The sequence below is a fragment of the Camarhynchus parvulus genome, chromosome 3 (genome assembly GCF_901933205.1).
Source record: "Camarhynchus parvulus chromosome 3, STF_HiC, whole genome shotgun sequence".
Taxonomy (NCBI): Eukaryota; Metazoa; Chordata; class Aves; order Passeriformes; family Thraupidae; genus Camarhynchus; species Camarhynchus parvulus.
Genome location: NC_044573.1, coordinates 51745368 through 51762183, shown reverse-complemented (window position 1 = coordinate 51762183; position 16816 = coordinate 51745368). Strand labels below are relative to the sequence as shown.

At 40.5% G+C, this 16816-nt stretch overlaps 1 protein-coding gene across 3 annotated transcripts in view; it reads right to left on the bottom strand.

Moving 5' to 3' along the window:
* PHACTR2 (phosphatase and actin regulator 2) overlaps positions 1-16816 on the bottom strand; it is a 103087-nt gene that overhangs the window by 34483 nt on the left and 51788 nt on the right. For all 3 annotated transcript variants that reach the window (XM_030944852.1, XM_030944851.1, XM_030944853.1), the window contains exons 2-4: positions 11043-11210; positions 4038-4118; positions 1062-1220 (exon numbers count right to left, since the gene is read on the bottom strand). In XM_030944852.1, coding sequence (XP_030800712.1) covers positions 1062-1220; positions 4038-4118; positions 11043-11210 — 408 coding nt within the window. The remainder of the gene's footprint in view (positions 1-1061; positions 1221-4037; positions 4119-11042; positions 11211-16816) is intronic.

Here is a 16816-nt window from a genome sequence, read left to right as displayed (position 1 = left end):
GAGACAGGAAGTACTAGAAATCTCATAAGATTCTCCTTGCACATCTATCCACTTTTTAAATAGTCAAGTGATTTACGTAGCTCTGAGAAGAATTCAAATTTTTCTTTTAGCTGAACTGACCCTCTCAACCTCCAGAGGATCATTCATCACTAGGTAGAATTTAATAGAAGACATTGGAAAGGTTGTTCTGTCCTGCCTCCATGACTTCAGCCAGCCATGAAGGTCTTGATCTTTTGTATCTTTGCTCTTTCTGCTAGGAAAATCCAATAAATGAAATACTATTTAAGAACACTTTTAAACAGGGGAAAGAAGTGGTGCATTATTCAAGGTGGTAGAGAAAGAAAATAAAATTGGTTCAAATCCTGTGATACCACAGTAATCTTTACATTTCCTTATGAGTCAAACTCAGGTAGATCTGAGTAAAGGTAGCAAAATTAAGATGGGCACTGGGACTGCTAAATATTTACCAGTATATACTACAATTAATCTATAGAAAACACTATAAAGTACATTTTCCATAAATGGCCTAGTTTCTGCTTGCAGTAGTGACACAGCCCCTTGAAGGTTCGTGAAGTGCTGGACTGCAAGTGTTTAAGATTCCAAGAAAACCAATTGGAATGAGTTGCAGAACTTGCTTTCAAAATGATAGATGGTTTTCAAGTGACTTAAACACTTTTGAACATTCAACCCATGAGCCACTTCTACAATGGTGCTGCAAGGTGATGCATATGTACTCAGTGTGTTCTTTCATAAGAGGAAAACCTGACACCAAAGCTTGGCCATGGCTACAAGGAAAGGCTCAGTGAATTTAGAAACTGAACCTCCCTGCATGCACTGTGATGTTCAGATCATGCTTCTCTTTATTACCTTACCACATGCACAGGAAAAGGCATGCCTACCAGTGAGGGAATAGTGGTGTTTCACAAGTCTTATCTTCTCAGCAGGTTCTGCTGGCATCCTTGTGGCAGGACAGAACTCACAGCATGTATAGGTGCTAGTGGAAGAACACGTTAATATTTGAAGTAGGCAAAAAACAATCTGTGAAGAATACATTAATTTACCTTTCTGATCTTCTTTTTTTCCTTCTGACGCTGATGCTTTCTCTGATAAAGTGCCATTATTTTCACTGGCTTTTACCACATTTTCTTCCCGTATGGTTTCTTCACCAATGGCTACCGTGTGTCCATTTGAAGTTTCAAAATTTACTGTTACATCACCATCTGAAATGAAAATTAAAGAGTCATTGCCCAGTTTAACTACCTACTTAGCACCTACTTACAACACACAGCATCCCTCTGCTTTCAAGCTTCTGTGGAAGAAAAGCAGAAAGACTTACTGAAATGTGAAACATCAGGCTGTAGATCTGCTCTGGAAAGTAAGTCTGTAAAGAAACTCTACAGGCTTTCATGTTCTTTGGGTAGACACCTCTGCAGTAAGTAGGCTTGGAAGTCCATGCTGGTTTCCTCCTTCATGTCTGTTCATGAGCATCCTGTTCTCTTATCCCTGCAGCTTGGTTTACACAGCAAAGAAATGTGTGCATGGACCACAACAAAGCTGTAACATATTCCAGCATGTTCCAAAAATGGACAACGGGGGACCAGAGTTGCAGAACTACTGTGGTGCACTCCCAGCATGTAAATAAGCCAGGAATTTGGACAGAAGTTCTCAGAATGCATGTGCCCATTTACTTCATAAAAATATCCCACAAAGACATCATCCAGTCTGAAGAACCAAGATGAAGTCTTCCTGTATAACACATCATATAATAATTAAATTCTGCAAGCCAAATTCTTCATCAGCTTTGATGATATTTTACTCACTTATCCAGACCAGCTCAGCTTCAGAGTTTTTCTGATTCTGAATAAAACCTATTTCCCTATTTGTCTCTGTATTGCTGAAAAGTGCTATGCTTGCTGGCTTACAGCTTTCTCTGTTCCATGCACTTTAAAATTGCTGCTGATTTTCTTCTCTGGTTATTTCTTTCTGCAGGAATCTCTTGCTGTCAATACAGAAAGTAAGCAAATCTACATGGCATCTCTTCTGATGCCTCCCATTGATTCTTCACTAACTGTGGCAATTCCACTTCTCTTCCTTGCTGTGTGTTATCAGACCTGGATGTTTGGCACTTCCCTGGTTTCTACACAATTATGCAGCCTCTGTCCTACCACCTTGGGTGCCCCCACTCAGGTGATTGTTTCATTGCCTTCTGCACTCTAACATCAGCTTGATTTGTAAAAATGAGTTCTGCCTTCCTAACTTTGTCTAATTTACTACAGCTGACACTTGCACTTACCTTAACTGCAACATTCAGTTTCTTCAGCTTCTCTCTTCCAGGGCTTCTGAAATCCGCTCTTTCCTCTCCGCCTCCACATACGACACTGCCACCTCGTATTCACGTCTTGCTTCTGCAAACACCTCCTGCCTCCAAGTGGCACTTGCCACTTTCCACTTCATTCTTCTTCACTCCATGTGAAACGCTGTCACTTCTTCACATTTCTTACCTCTCACTTTTCAAGTCTCCGTGTAATTTCCTCTTTTAGCTTTCATCCTCATAGCCATTCCTTCTAACTACCTTCACACTCCTCAACTGTCTTTCCTACCTCTATTTTTAGCACCTTCAAACTAACGCCACATTCTTTCAAAATGTCATTAAAAATTACGATTTTCATCAAGCATGAAGCACAATGTGATGAAGATAACATAGACCAGATTGATATGAGAGGAAGAAGAAAAATTGTTCATACTTATATCCTTTTCTCATTTTGCTCAATCCCTGTAAGGAACTCAAAGTCCCATTCCCTTTAAGAATGGAAGAGAGGGTCAAGGACACTGATGACCAAAGTATTCATAATTTTATCACAAGCTATAGTATTTATGTTCAGACTGTAACCAACCTGAGAAGTTACCACATTTCATTAACTGTTCCCACTGTAATTACAATTTACAACCTTCAAAGGACAAGGTCACACAGGTCCCCAGTAAAGCACATGGCAAAACCCACAACAAAGCCACAGATGGACAAACTGAGGTATGAAGAGTTTACAAGTCTTGTTTTAAGACAATGACAGTAGCAGAGACAAGTGCAGAAGCCAGCTATGCTGAATGTCATAGTCTGATAATTAGCCAAACTCTGTATGGACAAGGGACGTCACACATCAACAAACAGACCCTTTACTGCTGAGTATCTATGGGTATGATACAACCCATACACACTGATACTTTACTGACTCTTCAGATCACACAGAAAAATACAATTTCCAGGAGAAAATGATTTTTGTAAAATGTGGAGTTCTTAGACTCCTTGATAAAATGACAAATGGTTTAATTTAAGCTACAGAAAATTATTTTACTCACTTGACTTTTATTTAATCTATATTTATAAAGGATGAAGAATATTAGAGAGAATATCACTAGAAACATAATTGGATGTAGCACAGAGGTATCTATCTTGGCTTACTTATGCTTTTCAAAATGTAAATTCTGGCTAATGCCAGATACTAAACCTTAGAGCATTTTGAAACAAGTGATTTCTTGCCCACTGTTTTATGCTGGCACCATTTGCGATTGTGGCCTGTGTGACAGTGGTTGGATCCATATGATCGCAGCATTGATACTTTTCGATACCTGAAATGCATTATATTGATTTTTCTGGGTTCCAAAGCCCCTAAGTTTTCAGCCAAAATTTCTTATTTCATACTCTAGTGGCTTTAGACAGCAGATCTTGACTCAAAAATAGATTTATTACTAATTAGAAAAAAATTCTGGCAAACAATAGGCAGAAGCCACAGAAGTCACATTATTTACAAGGAGCATTAAAATATTTCAGGATATGACCAGAGGTCAGCTGGGGCACCTATGGCAGAAGCAGTTACAGAGCACAAATCCCTTGACTTCAGTTGTCAGCTGGCCCAAATTACCTCTCACACTTCTCAGTTGGTCTCCTCATACCTATTTATACTACATGGGAACAATGCAACAGTGGCTTTATCATACGTGTTTAGTGCTTAGTAGCTAAATTCTAGTTAATGTGTTATCACCTTGCTCAGGCATTTCCTTCAGCACTCCCCTTCTTATCAGCTCCTCTCTGCTTTGTCTTGTCGAAATCTTCCTTTCCAACACTAAAGAAAAAGCACAGTTAAGAATAGATTTATTCTCATACTGCTGATGATTGTGAAAAAAATGTAGAGAACTATTTTTATTTTACAGAAAGAGAACTCTTGTTTCCTCCAGTTGTGCAGAAGAAGTGGTCTGGGTTTTCTTGGACAGTCTGAAAATATTGCCCAGCAATTTCAGGCACAGGAAGTGGGGACTCATACAATCCAATATCTTCAGCTCAGCAAGAGGCTTCTTTTATGGTTAGTGGAAAAAGGCGCTTTCAGGGTGAAATTGAACTCATCCTAGCATAGGGATTTAACGTGTAAAAGTGCATTTTTCCCACTGACTAGCTGAGTAGCTCAGCTGGAGATATCTTCACCTGCTTTGTACAGGTTTTGAGTAATGACACACAAATCCTGCTCAGAGAAAGCAACTCACAGAGTAGCCCTTGTGACATGCAAGCTGTTTAAAGGGAAAAAAAGAGATGTAAACAGAAACAACCTTTAACAGAAGCCAGAAAGTTGTGTTCTAAAAGGAAGTAACATCCTCATCGATAGATGCTGGTTGACTTTCATGGAAAAAAAATACAGCATCCTGCTTTTAGGTCAAAAAAACCCAAACAACCTCATAAACAAAAACCCCAAGACTGTGGCACAAAGCATTCTAATTATTATGTTTATTTCCCATGGGAAAAATGCTGAATAGTTTTATAGGGAAGAGCATTTACAAATGTTTGAATAGAATAGCTCCACATTGCATCCCATCCCCAAAATGATGCAGTGATCTGGGAGATTATTGTAATGATCCACAGGACCACGGTGCATAATGTTCACAAAATGTGAGCATCACTTGTAAAGTCCTGAATGCCCTGTTAGGAAAAGGTAGTCTCACAGTCTCCCATCCTCATTCTTTTTACATACAGACGTCAAAATCCATGTGATGTTTGGACCTCAAGCTGAGGGCATGTGGTGAAGTCCAGCTGTGCTGGACTTCATCCTATTAATGCTATGGGATAGGGCTATTTGTCTCATTAACCAATTCAAACACTCTCTAGGGTCAGTCTAATTGCTGTATGCAGAGTGATAATACCTCGTGCAGTGTTTAATCTCACTTGTGCCAGCCCAGCTGCAGTGACTCAGCCATAAAAAGGAGTGACAGGCTCCTGGGAAGGCAGGAGAAAGGCAGTTTGACTCTTTGGAGAAAGCTGCCCTTTGTGCCCAGCAAAACACCTTTCCCAGCAGCAGGTGCTCCGCTGCTGATACAACCAGACTGGCTGACCTCAGGTGCCTGAAGGCACCACTGCTTATAGCTTCCCACTCCCCTTCTCCATCAGTGAAGGGGATGGTTGAACAGAATGATAGAATTTGGGTTTCAGCCGGAAGGGAACTTAAACCGTCTCATTCCAACCCCTCTGCCATGGGCAGGGACACCTTCCACTAAGCCAGGCTGCTTAAGGACCCATCCAACCCAGTCTTGAATGCCTATAGCAATGGGACATCCAGAACAACTCTGGGCCACCTGTTCAGCGCCTTAGCACCCTCAAAGTAAAGAATTTCTTCCTAACATCTAATCTAAACCCACCCTCTTCCCGTTTAAAGCCATTTCTACTTGTTCTATTGTTACACACTCTTGCAAGAAATCCCTCAGATTCTGTGCTCCCCAAAGTTACAGCATCAGGTTTATTTCTCACACTGCAAAGTTCAGGGATTCAGCAACTCCTCCACACAGGATGCATTTCCCCATTGAAACAGCACCGACTCCTGGCAAAAGAGCTGGAGGGAGTAAATATTAACCACTCCAGTTCCAGCTACTCATGCCTGTGAGATTAAGAGCTCACAAATGCAAGCATTACTGGCTCAAGAATGTAAGCTGGCATTAAGTCTGTGTCTATATACCCAGGTACTTTGAGGGATCTGTCCATTAAAGGTCAGACCTCTGCAGCATTCAAGTCATATGTGACAGCATAAAGGAGCCCATGAGTGTGGCTGCAGACTCTCAGTACAGCCAGCCTCCTCGGGGAGAGTGTGGTAGCCTGAACTCTGATCAAGTTAGGCTGCCTTGGGTCCCACACATAAACTACTCACAAGCTCTTCCAGTTTCTCCCCCATATTTTTGGAAGCATGTGCCTTGTCACACACATCGGCACAGGAACACACCTTAGGCTTGCAAAGAGTTTTTCATGTAGGGGAGCAGTCCCACAAAGACTGTTTTAAGAGAGATGGGTGGTCATGGAGACTGAGGACTACGTGGGCAGGCATGGATGGAGTGTCTTGGTCTTTCTAGAGAGCAGGTGCACTCACAAGCAGAGTGAAACCTCCTTTGACACGGCCCTAAAGGATGAGCACCATACACATGCACTTTATACTTGTTTTGTTGCCAGCACCCTAAATATTATTTATTATTATTTCAGCATTACAAATATCATTTAATTCCCACTCTTTTTTTTCTCTCTGCTTTCTTTTTACATCTCTTCTTGGGGACAGTGAAATGAGGTCATCTCTTACATATCTGTGGGACAATTCAATGCCACCTGAAAACAAAAATGCTTTTTCCATCAAGTTAAGAACATTGGATCAGACCTTCCCCCATCAATGTCTCTCTAGTTTTCAGGATTATATTTTTTTTTCAGTTCTACAACACTGAATTAACAACTGTATTGAATTAATTATCATGGGAAATGAAAATTGTCATTAAAAGGCATGAACCTCTTACACTTCAACTAAAAAACCTCAAAGCATTTCACAAATTACACAGGTTTCATAACAACCCTGAGACGTAACTATCTCCGTTTCACATATTAGAAATTTTGTGAACAGATAAGAAGCTTAAGTCCCAGTCCTCCATATTCTAAAATGCTAGCCATGATTGGTGGTTTTATTTAAACTGATTAAGCTCAATTAATTCAGCTTGAAAAGCTAATTTATTTTAAACATTATTGGCCCCATGGAAAAAACATTAAAAAATTAAGCTAGTGTTCACTACTAGTACCATATTTCAATTAATAAAAAGAAAAAGGCAGAATCTTAATTTGAATCAAAGAGGCAAAAATATGTCCCCTTGTATAAGAGGAATGAGTAGCCTGTCAACTTAGGAACTTATACTGGGCATTATTTAGTTAGCCTGGACTCATCATAATAATTCATAGTTTACTGCAGATTATACAATATATTTCACATTTACTGTGTAATTTAAAATACAAAAGTATTTTGTACCATCCTGTCACCCAGCACCATCATTCAAACATTTCCTGACTTCTGAACACTTGACTTTGTAACTCTATCATTTTAGGAGAGCTTACTGAAACATAACAGTAGTCAAAAGTAATTAGCTCAGCAGACTGGTTTGAGATTCTTAAATCTCTGTGCAATTAGGCTGAGTGACCAGCTGATGCTATCAGCACAAATCTTTTCTGCAATATGTGTATATAAGAATGCATGTTTATCTATCCATGTGAATATATATATATATCTCAACATGTCTGTCATATATATGATATATAGATATATATATTTATATATAAAGGTGTCAAAAAAAAAAAATTCAACAGGAACACCAGCATACTGTTTCTAACTTTAAGCAATGATAAAATGTAAAGAACAATTTCTCTGTCTGTGTACATGTATGTATTGAGATTTTTTACAAAGAGATCAGTCCTGGCTGTGAGAGTAATTGGTTGTGAGTCCTTGCCTACTGAAGAAGGCTGAGGTGAGGCAGGCAGGCAGTCTCCAGTCTCACGATCCAGAAGAATAAAAAAATTCCAGGTAAAAATCCTTCCCCCGCTACAGTCAGCAGCAGAACTTGCCCTGACTTCAGGTGTAACCATCAGAAAGGATGTAAATTTATTGTATTGTATGCAGCCCTCATTTACTCCAGTAAATCTTACTCCCTTCACAATTATTTGCAGTTTTGCCCAATACAAATAATAACAACACTAATAACAGGAACAGTTTACCTCAAAAAGTAGCTTCTTTCTCTCTCTCTCTCTCTCCCCTTCCTCATCCCCACAAAAAAGATTGCTTAGTGATGGTCAGCAGCTGCAAACCTCAGGCAGTCTTAAAACCCATTCTTTGACTCAAAGAGTGCTGTAAGATTCTGGATACTCTCCAGTACTTAGTTTTGTTCTTCTAAGAGAAGCTTGAGAGCATTCCGATTATTAATTTTTCTCTGACCTAGTAAGAGCTAAAATTGCCTTCTGATCCCTCTCTGTGTATACTTTTGCAGTGAAGCTTTGAAGTGGCATCTACTTTGTGCCAAGACACAAACTGCTGTCTTTTCCTTCGCAGCAAAACACTGCAGAGAGAAACCCTTGAGATGATGGCATTTTATGTTTGTTTTTCCTTGATTCTGAAAGCCCTCTAGGCAAAAAGCATACAGCCAGTGCCCAAAGAACAGACTTTCTGAGATAGAGCGTGGAAAACACGTTGCTGAAGGGAAAAATTCCAACCATCATTCCCACACTGGCACAGATATTAACATCTAACATCTAAACATCCCTCCTTTTTTGATGCTTGTGGTATTTGCTTTTTACGAACATCTTCCAGTTGCTCCTAAGACAAAAAGTTCTCCATGGAACATGTCCTGGCAAGTCCATAGCAAGAACCTATTTCAAAAAGCCTATTGAAAACGCACAGAAAGGAGTGAGAGTTCCTTCCAATAGCCCACATTCTGTTTTAGAAGAAACCCTTTCTTCAGCTGCATGTGGATTTATCACACTGAAGCCCTGTTAAGGGAACTGGCAGTAAACGAGGATCATGGTCCTCTCTCCCAAGGTCCCAGGCCAGGAAATGGGCTTCCTGCATGTAAGAGGCAGGCACACAGACAGCCCCCACTTGGTCATGAATATACCTCTGATTGAGTAGTGTGAGGAAGAGGATATCCTGTAGGATTTTTATTTTGAATGGATGTCTTCCCATTTCCTTCTCAAGTTAGATAAGCAGGTTTCTTCTGCCGTGTCACTGAGCAAGCAACAAGGGGCAGCTTGCCACGTCAATGCCTCTTCTTAGTCTGCATTGGTCCTGGGTCTATTTCTTCAAGAAATACAGGGAATACTATTTTTATTCATCCCTGAAATTGCCATCTAAGGCAGGATGAATGCAATTCAAACTACTTCTCAATTCAAGTTCCAGCCTCACATGAAGCACATACACAAACATAAGTGATCCATGAACAGTTTAAAAGCAAATCAGTGTCTTGAGGGACCACAGCATCATGAACAAGACCAGTGAATTAAATAGAAGTGAGTATCTAAGGAGGCACTTTTGAAAATGTTGACCTTAATTTCTTTGTGCTTAATTTCCTGCTTTTGTAAAAGAAATACTAACACATGCTCTGCCTTGGTATTATAAGAATTGATGTGTCATGCTTGCAAGACTGGATTCAGGTCCTCGGAAGAAAGACAGCACAACATAGAAAATTATATCTTTAATATGAACTTGCCAGATATTAGTTTTTTAAAAAATAATTGAAAAATGATACATGCGTTATTATCTAATGGCATAACAGTTTAACACATGCTAATAGGTTGTGAAAGCTTAGGGAATCTCTGTATACACAGCTTATGAATGGTCATTACTCTGAAGAATTCATTGCATATAAAATCACATACCTGTCCAGGAGAAGCTGCATTAGTCATTCAGGAGTCATTAACTAGAAATAACTTTGCTTTAGCAATATGATAAAAGTACTGGGAAAGCTGAAGGAAATGGGAAGCAATGAAGGAGATATCAGACTGAGGGGATTTTTTTTTATTGCAGTAACAGAAGAAATTGTGGGGGGTTTGTTGCAGGGTATGTGGGAAAATGAAAAAAAAAACAAAACAGAAAAAGGAGAGAAAGAAGGATTTGAAGATCTCAGAAATCTGTTCAAAACTTTAGATGGCATCTGGAGTGATGAAGACACTAGAGAAATTGGCTTGTTTTTCCTTTTTGTGTAGAAAAAAGTTTGTTTTAGAAGTTTTGCTGTCAAACCATAGAGCTCCTTGATGTAACTGTCACGGATTGGTAAGGGTTTAAAACGTCAAGCAGTGTACCTCTAAGAGTTCAGGGGAGCTACTGAAAACACTTCAGGAGACTAGAGTTGGTTTTATTGCCTACAGCCTTGGAGGACAGTAGACAGAGGGCTTGCACAGTGACAATGAATCTAAAGAGCTCACAGAAGCTCACTGGACTCTAATTAGATTCAAGTTTAGGAAACCACAACATCAAGTGTTTGAATCCCAAACCAGAATTTTGGGATTTTTGTAGAGAAAGTTTGGCTGGAGCAGTGACACAAAGACACACACACATATATGCAGGGTGGTATTCAGTTTTCTAAACATGGATGTCTACAGCCACTTCAGATGCCCCAGGGTTTCAGAGCTGTCTGCACAGGGATGACAAATATGATATCAATCCTTCTGGGAGAGCAGCCAGGACACTCCAGAGCATCTCAGGTGGCCCCAAACAACTATGTTTGGCTAACTAAATCCCAGCCTTTAATACCCCTCTTTTTCAGACAGAATATAATTCAATCACAGCATTTGATTTCAGACCTTGTCAGTGGGGAAGTGAAGGGCCACAGCAGCCTCTTGAAGGCAGGGGCTGCAGAGCTGATCCTCGTTCTTCTGCTGGGCATGGCTACATCTGCTTCTCCCCCAGACTTCTGACCCCACAAAGGCAAGGTCTGTTTCATATTCAAGTCACTGACTACGAGGAGGACAGAGAGATTTTCCAATATATTTGAGGACATGTATAGTAAACAAATCAGCTGCGTATTTTAGGGGACAGGTTCAAGACAGAAGCTGAACAAGGTTCAGTTTTTCCTTGCCAAGGACCAAACCATTTTTCTGTATGTCAACTACAGTGCCTAAATAATCCTTGCCATCTAACAAGTTCAAAGAGCTTTTCAATCACCCTGCAAATCCATCACAGTGCTTTCTACTATTTGCCACCAAAGGGCCACAGACATACCTGCTGATGTTTCTCTGAATTTGTCACTGGTCTTCTTCTTCCGCCATTTCCAAGGTTTAAAGATTTTGCCAATGTTGGAGAGTTTGCCCTTCCTCTTGAAGGGGGGAGTTTGGGATCCTGGGGCTGGTCCATCTGAGTTAGCAACTGAAGCCTTGTCCAAACCATCAACTGTATAGAGAAAAGAAATAATAACTGAAGAATGGGAAAAAAAAAAATAGTACCCAATAGCTAAACTCCACCACTACCAGTATTGCAACAGGCTGTGTGTGCATCAACATGGATTTTTCCTGTTCCAGAAGGCAGCCCTGGGCTTCAGTGCTTCTCAGCCCTGCAACTGCAGCTGTCCAGAACTTGCATCTCGTGATGCTCATCTGGTGTATTTGCACAGTCCAGTGGTTTTCTATCACTACAGGAGAATTTCTTCCAACTTATGTTTGGGTGAGTTTTTCCCAATCCTTGGTGAAGTTGAATAACTAGCTATCCTCACACAGAAAACAAAACCCTTGCAACGTGAAAACATAAACTGTTTCTTTTGGGTAAAACTAATCCTTTCTTAAACAAACTCTAAAGATAACTGTTCCGGCAGTGGAATGGGAACAGGTCTGTTGGATATCCCTGGTAATCAGTCCTTCCCAGCACAGCCTGCCATGAGTCAGGCTTCTTACTAACAACGTGTATTTAACAATAAGCTTTTGAACTGGAGCCAAAACTTATAGAAAGATTTCTTTACTGCAAAAACATATTGAATGATATGAAAGCCAACACTTCGCAAACTTTGAGTTTCGTGAACCAATTAAGACTCATCCAACAATGTCCTGTAGCATACAGTTAAACTACCCTGAGAATCTACTATTATTTATTTCTATTGAAGAATTAGCCTTCCATTTGTAGTCCTGCAAACACTTCCAATGTGCTGAATTTTACTCCTATGAGCAATGAAGTAACTGCCATTACTTAAGAGACACAAAATTAATCATGGGCTTAACTGTTTGTGGCATATAGGCTCTGTAATTGCTTTCATTCATCTAAAAATTCTAATTATAACTAATTCGGAACAGAGTTGATGCCACTCTGAACGGTAGTAATGATAATCACAGATCATTAAATCAGAAATGCTATTCAAAGAAAGAAATACCAATGTCCCCATTTTACAGCGGAAAAACATGAGGCACAGAATTGTTAAGTGCTTAATTTTATGTTTGCCAAATAGCTTCCTGAATCCTGGTCCTGTGACCTAGCTGCTAAAAAGATACATATACAGCCACATAATATCATGGTGCAATCTTATTATTCTGTTTCTCAGACAAATGAGATGTAATGAGTCCTATATTTGTCCTAGGCTTTAGATTGATCCAGGATGCTAAAAAAAATAAATAATTTCTGTGAGAAAGCTGATGTAATGCAAAGAGAGTCCAAAAAACTTTATTTCCAATGTTTTGGAATAAAGTAGTGGCAAGAAAGATTCATTGTATAATTTGACTGAAGTCTATGAAAAGTAGTGATAAACTTCCTCACCTGTGTGCCCTGGAGAACGAGGTGAACCTTAGAGAGATTTAAAATGAGACTGCCTTAAGATGAAGCAGCTACCCCCCAGCACACCCTGAGAAGCCAGATGAGAGCTGACAACACCACCAAAGGCAGTGGGCAGTTTTGCAGAGAGGCACAGGGCAGCACAAGGAGCCCTGCACAGGTGCCTTGCCTGAATTTAGGGACTGCACTTCTGTCCAGGCTTACAGGCATTATCTGTGGAGTGCAGTCCCCTATGGAGTGCAGAAGCCTCTGCTGGAAACTGTGGATCTAAGGGAGAATTACACTTATTTGGAGTCTATGAAAAAGACAAGAGAGCAAAATTTATCTCTGCAATTCCAGCTGACATAAGAAGGGATGAGTGCCACAGTTTGCAGCCAGGAAAAGCCAGGTAAGCGGTAAGGAAAACACCACCAGGAGTTGGGTAGTGCAGCACTGGAACAGATCCTGGGAGGATGTGAAGGCTCAGCCAGGCAAACCTCCAAAGCTCCTTCTGGGGCTGACCTCACCTACTGTCAGGAACAGTCCTGCTCCAAGTAACCTCCTGAGTCCCTTCCAGTCAAGATTCCCATGGTGCTATGGGATGCAGAAACACATGGTTTCTCTGTGAAATCAGCAACAATAAATCCAAATACTCAGAAGTGAAGCCATGAAGAAAAGAGACCAGGATGTGTTGGCTGTAGAGTCCCGTCCTGGGGCAGGAGCCAGGCAATATCTCACTGGCAGAAGCAGGGAGATGTCAGCTCGGGGGAGTGAGAGGACACCCACCCTTGAGGCAGCAGGACAAAAGCCATGCTCTTCTCTCCAGTGGCTCAGAAAGGCTGTGCTACTGGTGTGAAGAGCCTGCATCCTGCTGACAGACAGCATGGCCTTGTAAGCACTGGAACACTGATGATCTCAAATGCTCCTGAGTCATGGAGTACAGCCCACTGCAGGAGATCACTTTCACAAAAACCTCATCTAGATTTTTTTGCCCTGTGCCTAGCAGCAGAAATGGAGGAGAATTAGGGCTCCAATAGCTCCTCCCAGAGAAATACAGATTTACATTGGTTCTCGTTCTGTCCTCTGCTGAAAACTGGTAACTCCAAAATAATCATATTCATCTTAGCTACATAAATCTGTCTGCTTCAAACTGAGCAAATAGACAAAAATAATGGAAAATTATTCTATTCAGGAAGATTGAAACTTTTGAAAACAGATGTCAACATTAATTCCTTCTGACAATAAAAGGCAAGGATTTGATTTATCTAGTGAGTTCAACAAGTGTTCAAAATTGGGAATTTACTAATCCATGGACTTTGTACCAATGCCCTAATTTGAAATATGTAATTGAAAAGCAGGAATAAGCATGGCCAGATATCACAGACTAACTTTGGAAATAATCTAAGTTAAAGTAATATGTCTAGAAAAAGGAACTTATTTATATTCAAAAGTGCATATATTATGTGTATACACATATATTCATAAGCTAGCACATTTTATCAATTATTAAATTATCTAGAAAAAAACCCCACAATTTCAGCAAAGACATTTCAGAGCATTTATAGAAAGATCTTTACAAAAGTTATTACTCCTCTTGTTTGAAATACTCCATTAGGAAACTCATGCTTCAGATGCACACGATTTGCTTTACAGGCCATGTACTACTTAAGAATAAAGCAGTGTGTTTTTCACCTCAGAAAACTTATCTACCTTCTGTTAATCATCATAAACATTATACGTATTCACTGAGAGGAAAGGAAACATCTTAGCTCTCTGAGGTTTAGAGGAGCTTGCAGACTTGTGTTACTCTACTATTTGTATATATAGTATCTTGAAGTCCTGCCTTCTTCAAAAACCCAGCGAGTCACTTCATTGTCTTCAATAAACATTATTAATAAGTTTGACACTAGGACTTCTGGCTATAGTACCTGCATAATTTACATGACCATATTCCAGTCCTTTTCCCTAGGTGAAGATTTTCCAGCTGCAGGATCAGCTAGGTGCACAAGGAGGACAAGAAGTGAGGATATGAATCCTACATGTCAATGTCCCACGATGAGGAGATCTTGCTGCAAAGGCCAACAAGGCTCACAGGGACACTGCAAAGCTGAATCATGCCACATGGGCTGTCAATTGGATGAAACGTACAAAAAGGACAGCCTCTCCTCAAGCTTGTGGGCAGCCAGAGAAGATTAGATCAGCCTGTGGATGACCCTGACTTTCCTACAAATGCTTAGAGATGACTGAACATGTCTCATCCCAGGAAGGCTCCTTGCAATAAGCAGTGTTGATCTCTGTAGCTGCTGAGGAAACATTTTACTGCTGTGAATGATCTCCAGAGATGCTGTGTGAGGCAGGTGTGTGAAACCATCACAGTTTTCCCAGGGCATGGTACACTTCAACACTAAGACGTCAGCCCTGGCACATGCTAACGCTTTTTTCAGATAAGAACTTACAATTAACTTTATAAGAGCAAAATGCAACAGAAGAATGACCCACCAGATGATTTCAAGCAAGTCTAATATCAATTATTGTGAGATAAGCAGTGTGTTTCTCCTGGCTCCAGACCCTGTGATCAGAATGCAGCAAGACCATTTTTAAAAAACTTTGACTTAAAGAAATTCATGATCAAAAGAAAAGAGGACTATATTTACGACTTTGGGTGTTCTGTATTTTTTGCTTCTGTATATATTTTCTCTTGGCAGTGAAAATGAAAAGCCAGCAGAAGAACCTAACCTGCACTTCCCTCACCAGCACCTTTCTACACAACTGATCTAATCCAATCCTGCTGGAGTACTGGTATATATTTAAGGGAATCTTTCTCACATCAGGGCTGTTAAGTACAAGAAGGTGCCACCAGAACATCAAGTTCTCTTCCCACTGTGCTGCACCTTTCATGCTGCAATCCCTTCTCTCACCCACATCAACCAAGGCTTACCCACCTGCACTGCAACTCTGCTCTGGATCCCTGTCATACAGCAAGGTTAAGAGTGGCAAGATGAAGGAAAAGTCCTCCTCCTATGGCTGGACAACATAACCAAGAGGGAAAAAGGCACAGGATCAGGTGCCCCACTGATACCATACCAAGGCACTGAGGTAGCACTGGTGCCTAAAACTTTCACTAGCAATAGTTCTCTTGCAGTATTGCGTAGTATCACCACATCACTCTCAAAGCATGTAGGGAAAACCTTTTCATCCTGTCAGAATACAGGTGACTCAGGGTATTGCCTCATCTAACCATGAATGAATTGAGAAATCCAGCAGAAGGTGCCTTGGCCCCAGTTCAGCGTAACCTTACATGTAGATTTAGATACAATTTCTTTGCTTATTAACTACCAGTTAGCTAGTACAGTTTTTTTTTCTCTTCCTCCCACTGCACCCTGCTGCCTTGCAGGGACGTGCTGCAAAAGTCCTCTTGGTTTATTGAGAACTCAAAACCTCTTCCGACAACAATATGATTTTCCATACCACCTTGCCAGAGGGCACAGAGTTGGAAATCATGGTTTTTATGCCAGTAAAATGAACATGTTTTTGCAGCTGCCTATTATCCCCAATTAGCAGTAAGTCATCAACTTACTATAGAATGTAAGTAAGTTGCTTATTCCTCAAGCTTACTGGCAAACTTCAAGACACTGCATGATACAAGGTTTGATGTAGTCATTGAAAATCAGAAGTCATTCTGACACTATAAATGTCATTTTCAATAAGTATCTCAAATTATTATTTTTCCTGACCTGAACCAGATGGAATTTTTTTTTCTTTCTCACACTTTTGTTTTGTGGGTGGTTTTGTTTTATTTTGTTTTTTGCTGTTGGTTTTTCTTAACCTACTTGAAAGGGAAAAAAATGCAGCTAATCCGTGGTGGATAAACTGGTAAATGGGAGAGATATAATCTACATCCAGGCAGCACAATGAATTGGCATCTGCATGCTTTTGCCTTGCCATACATCTGGAGCTTAACTTTGGAGAAACTCTGTCATGAGCTAATTGCCTTGATTGTGTTTTAATGAAATGAAAGGAAAAAGCTGAAGTTCAAATGTGGGCGGCAGAGTGGTAGTTTCCATATGGAACTGCCAATGTTGCCAAATGTTAATTGGACCTCCTGCGGGCAATCAGCTGAACAGGCTGGGTAGTGGCTACTTCACAGGGAGGCTGGCTGCTGCCCTGGAAGAGCCAGAGGAAATCCCCCTAGGATAACCACAGCAGGGATGGAGATGATGGCCTGAATACACACAAATGCCTCTGGGGTTGTTGGAATCACACTA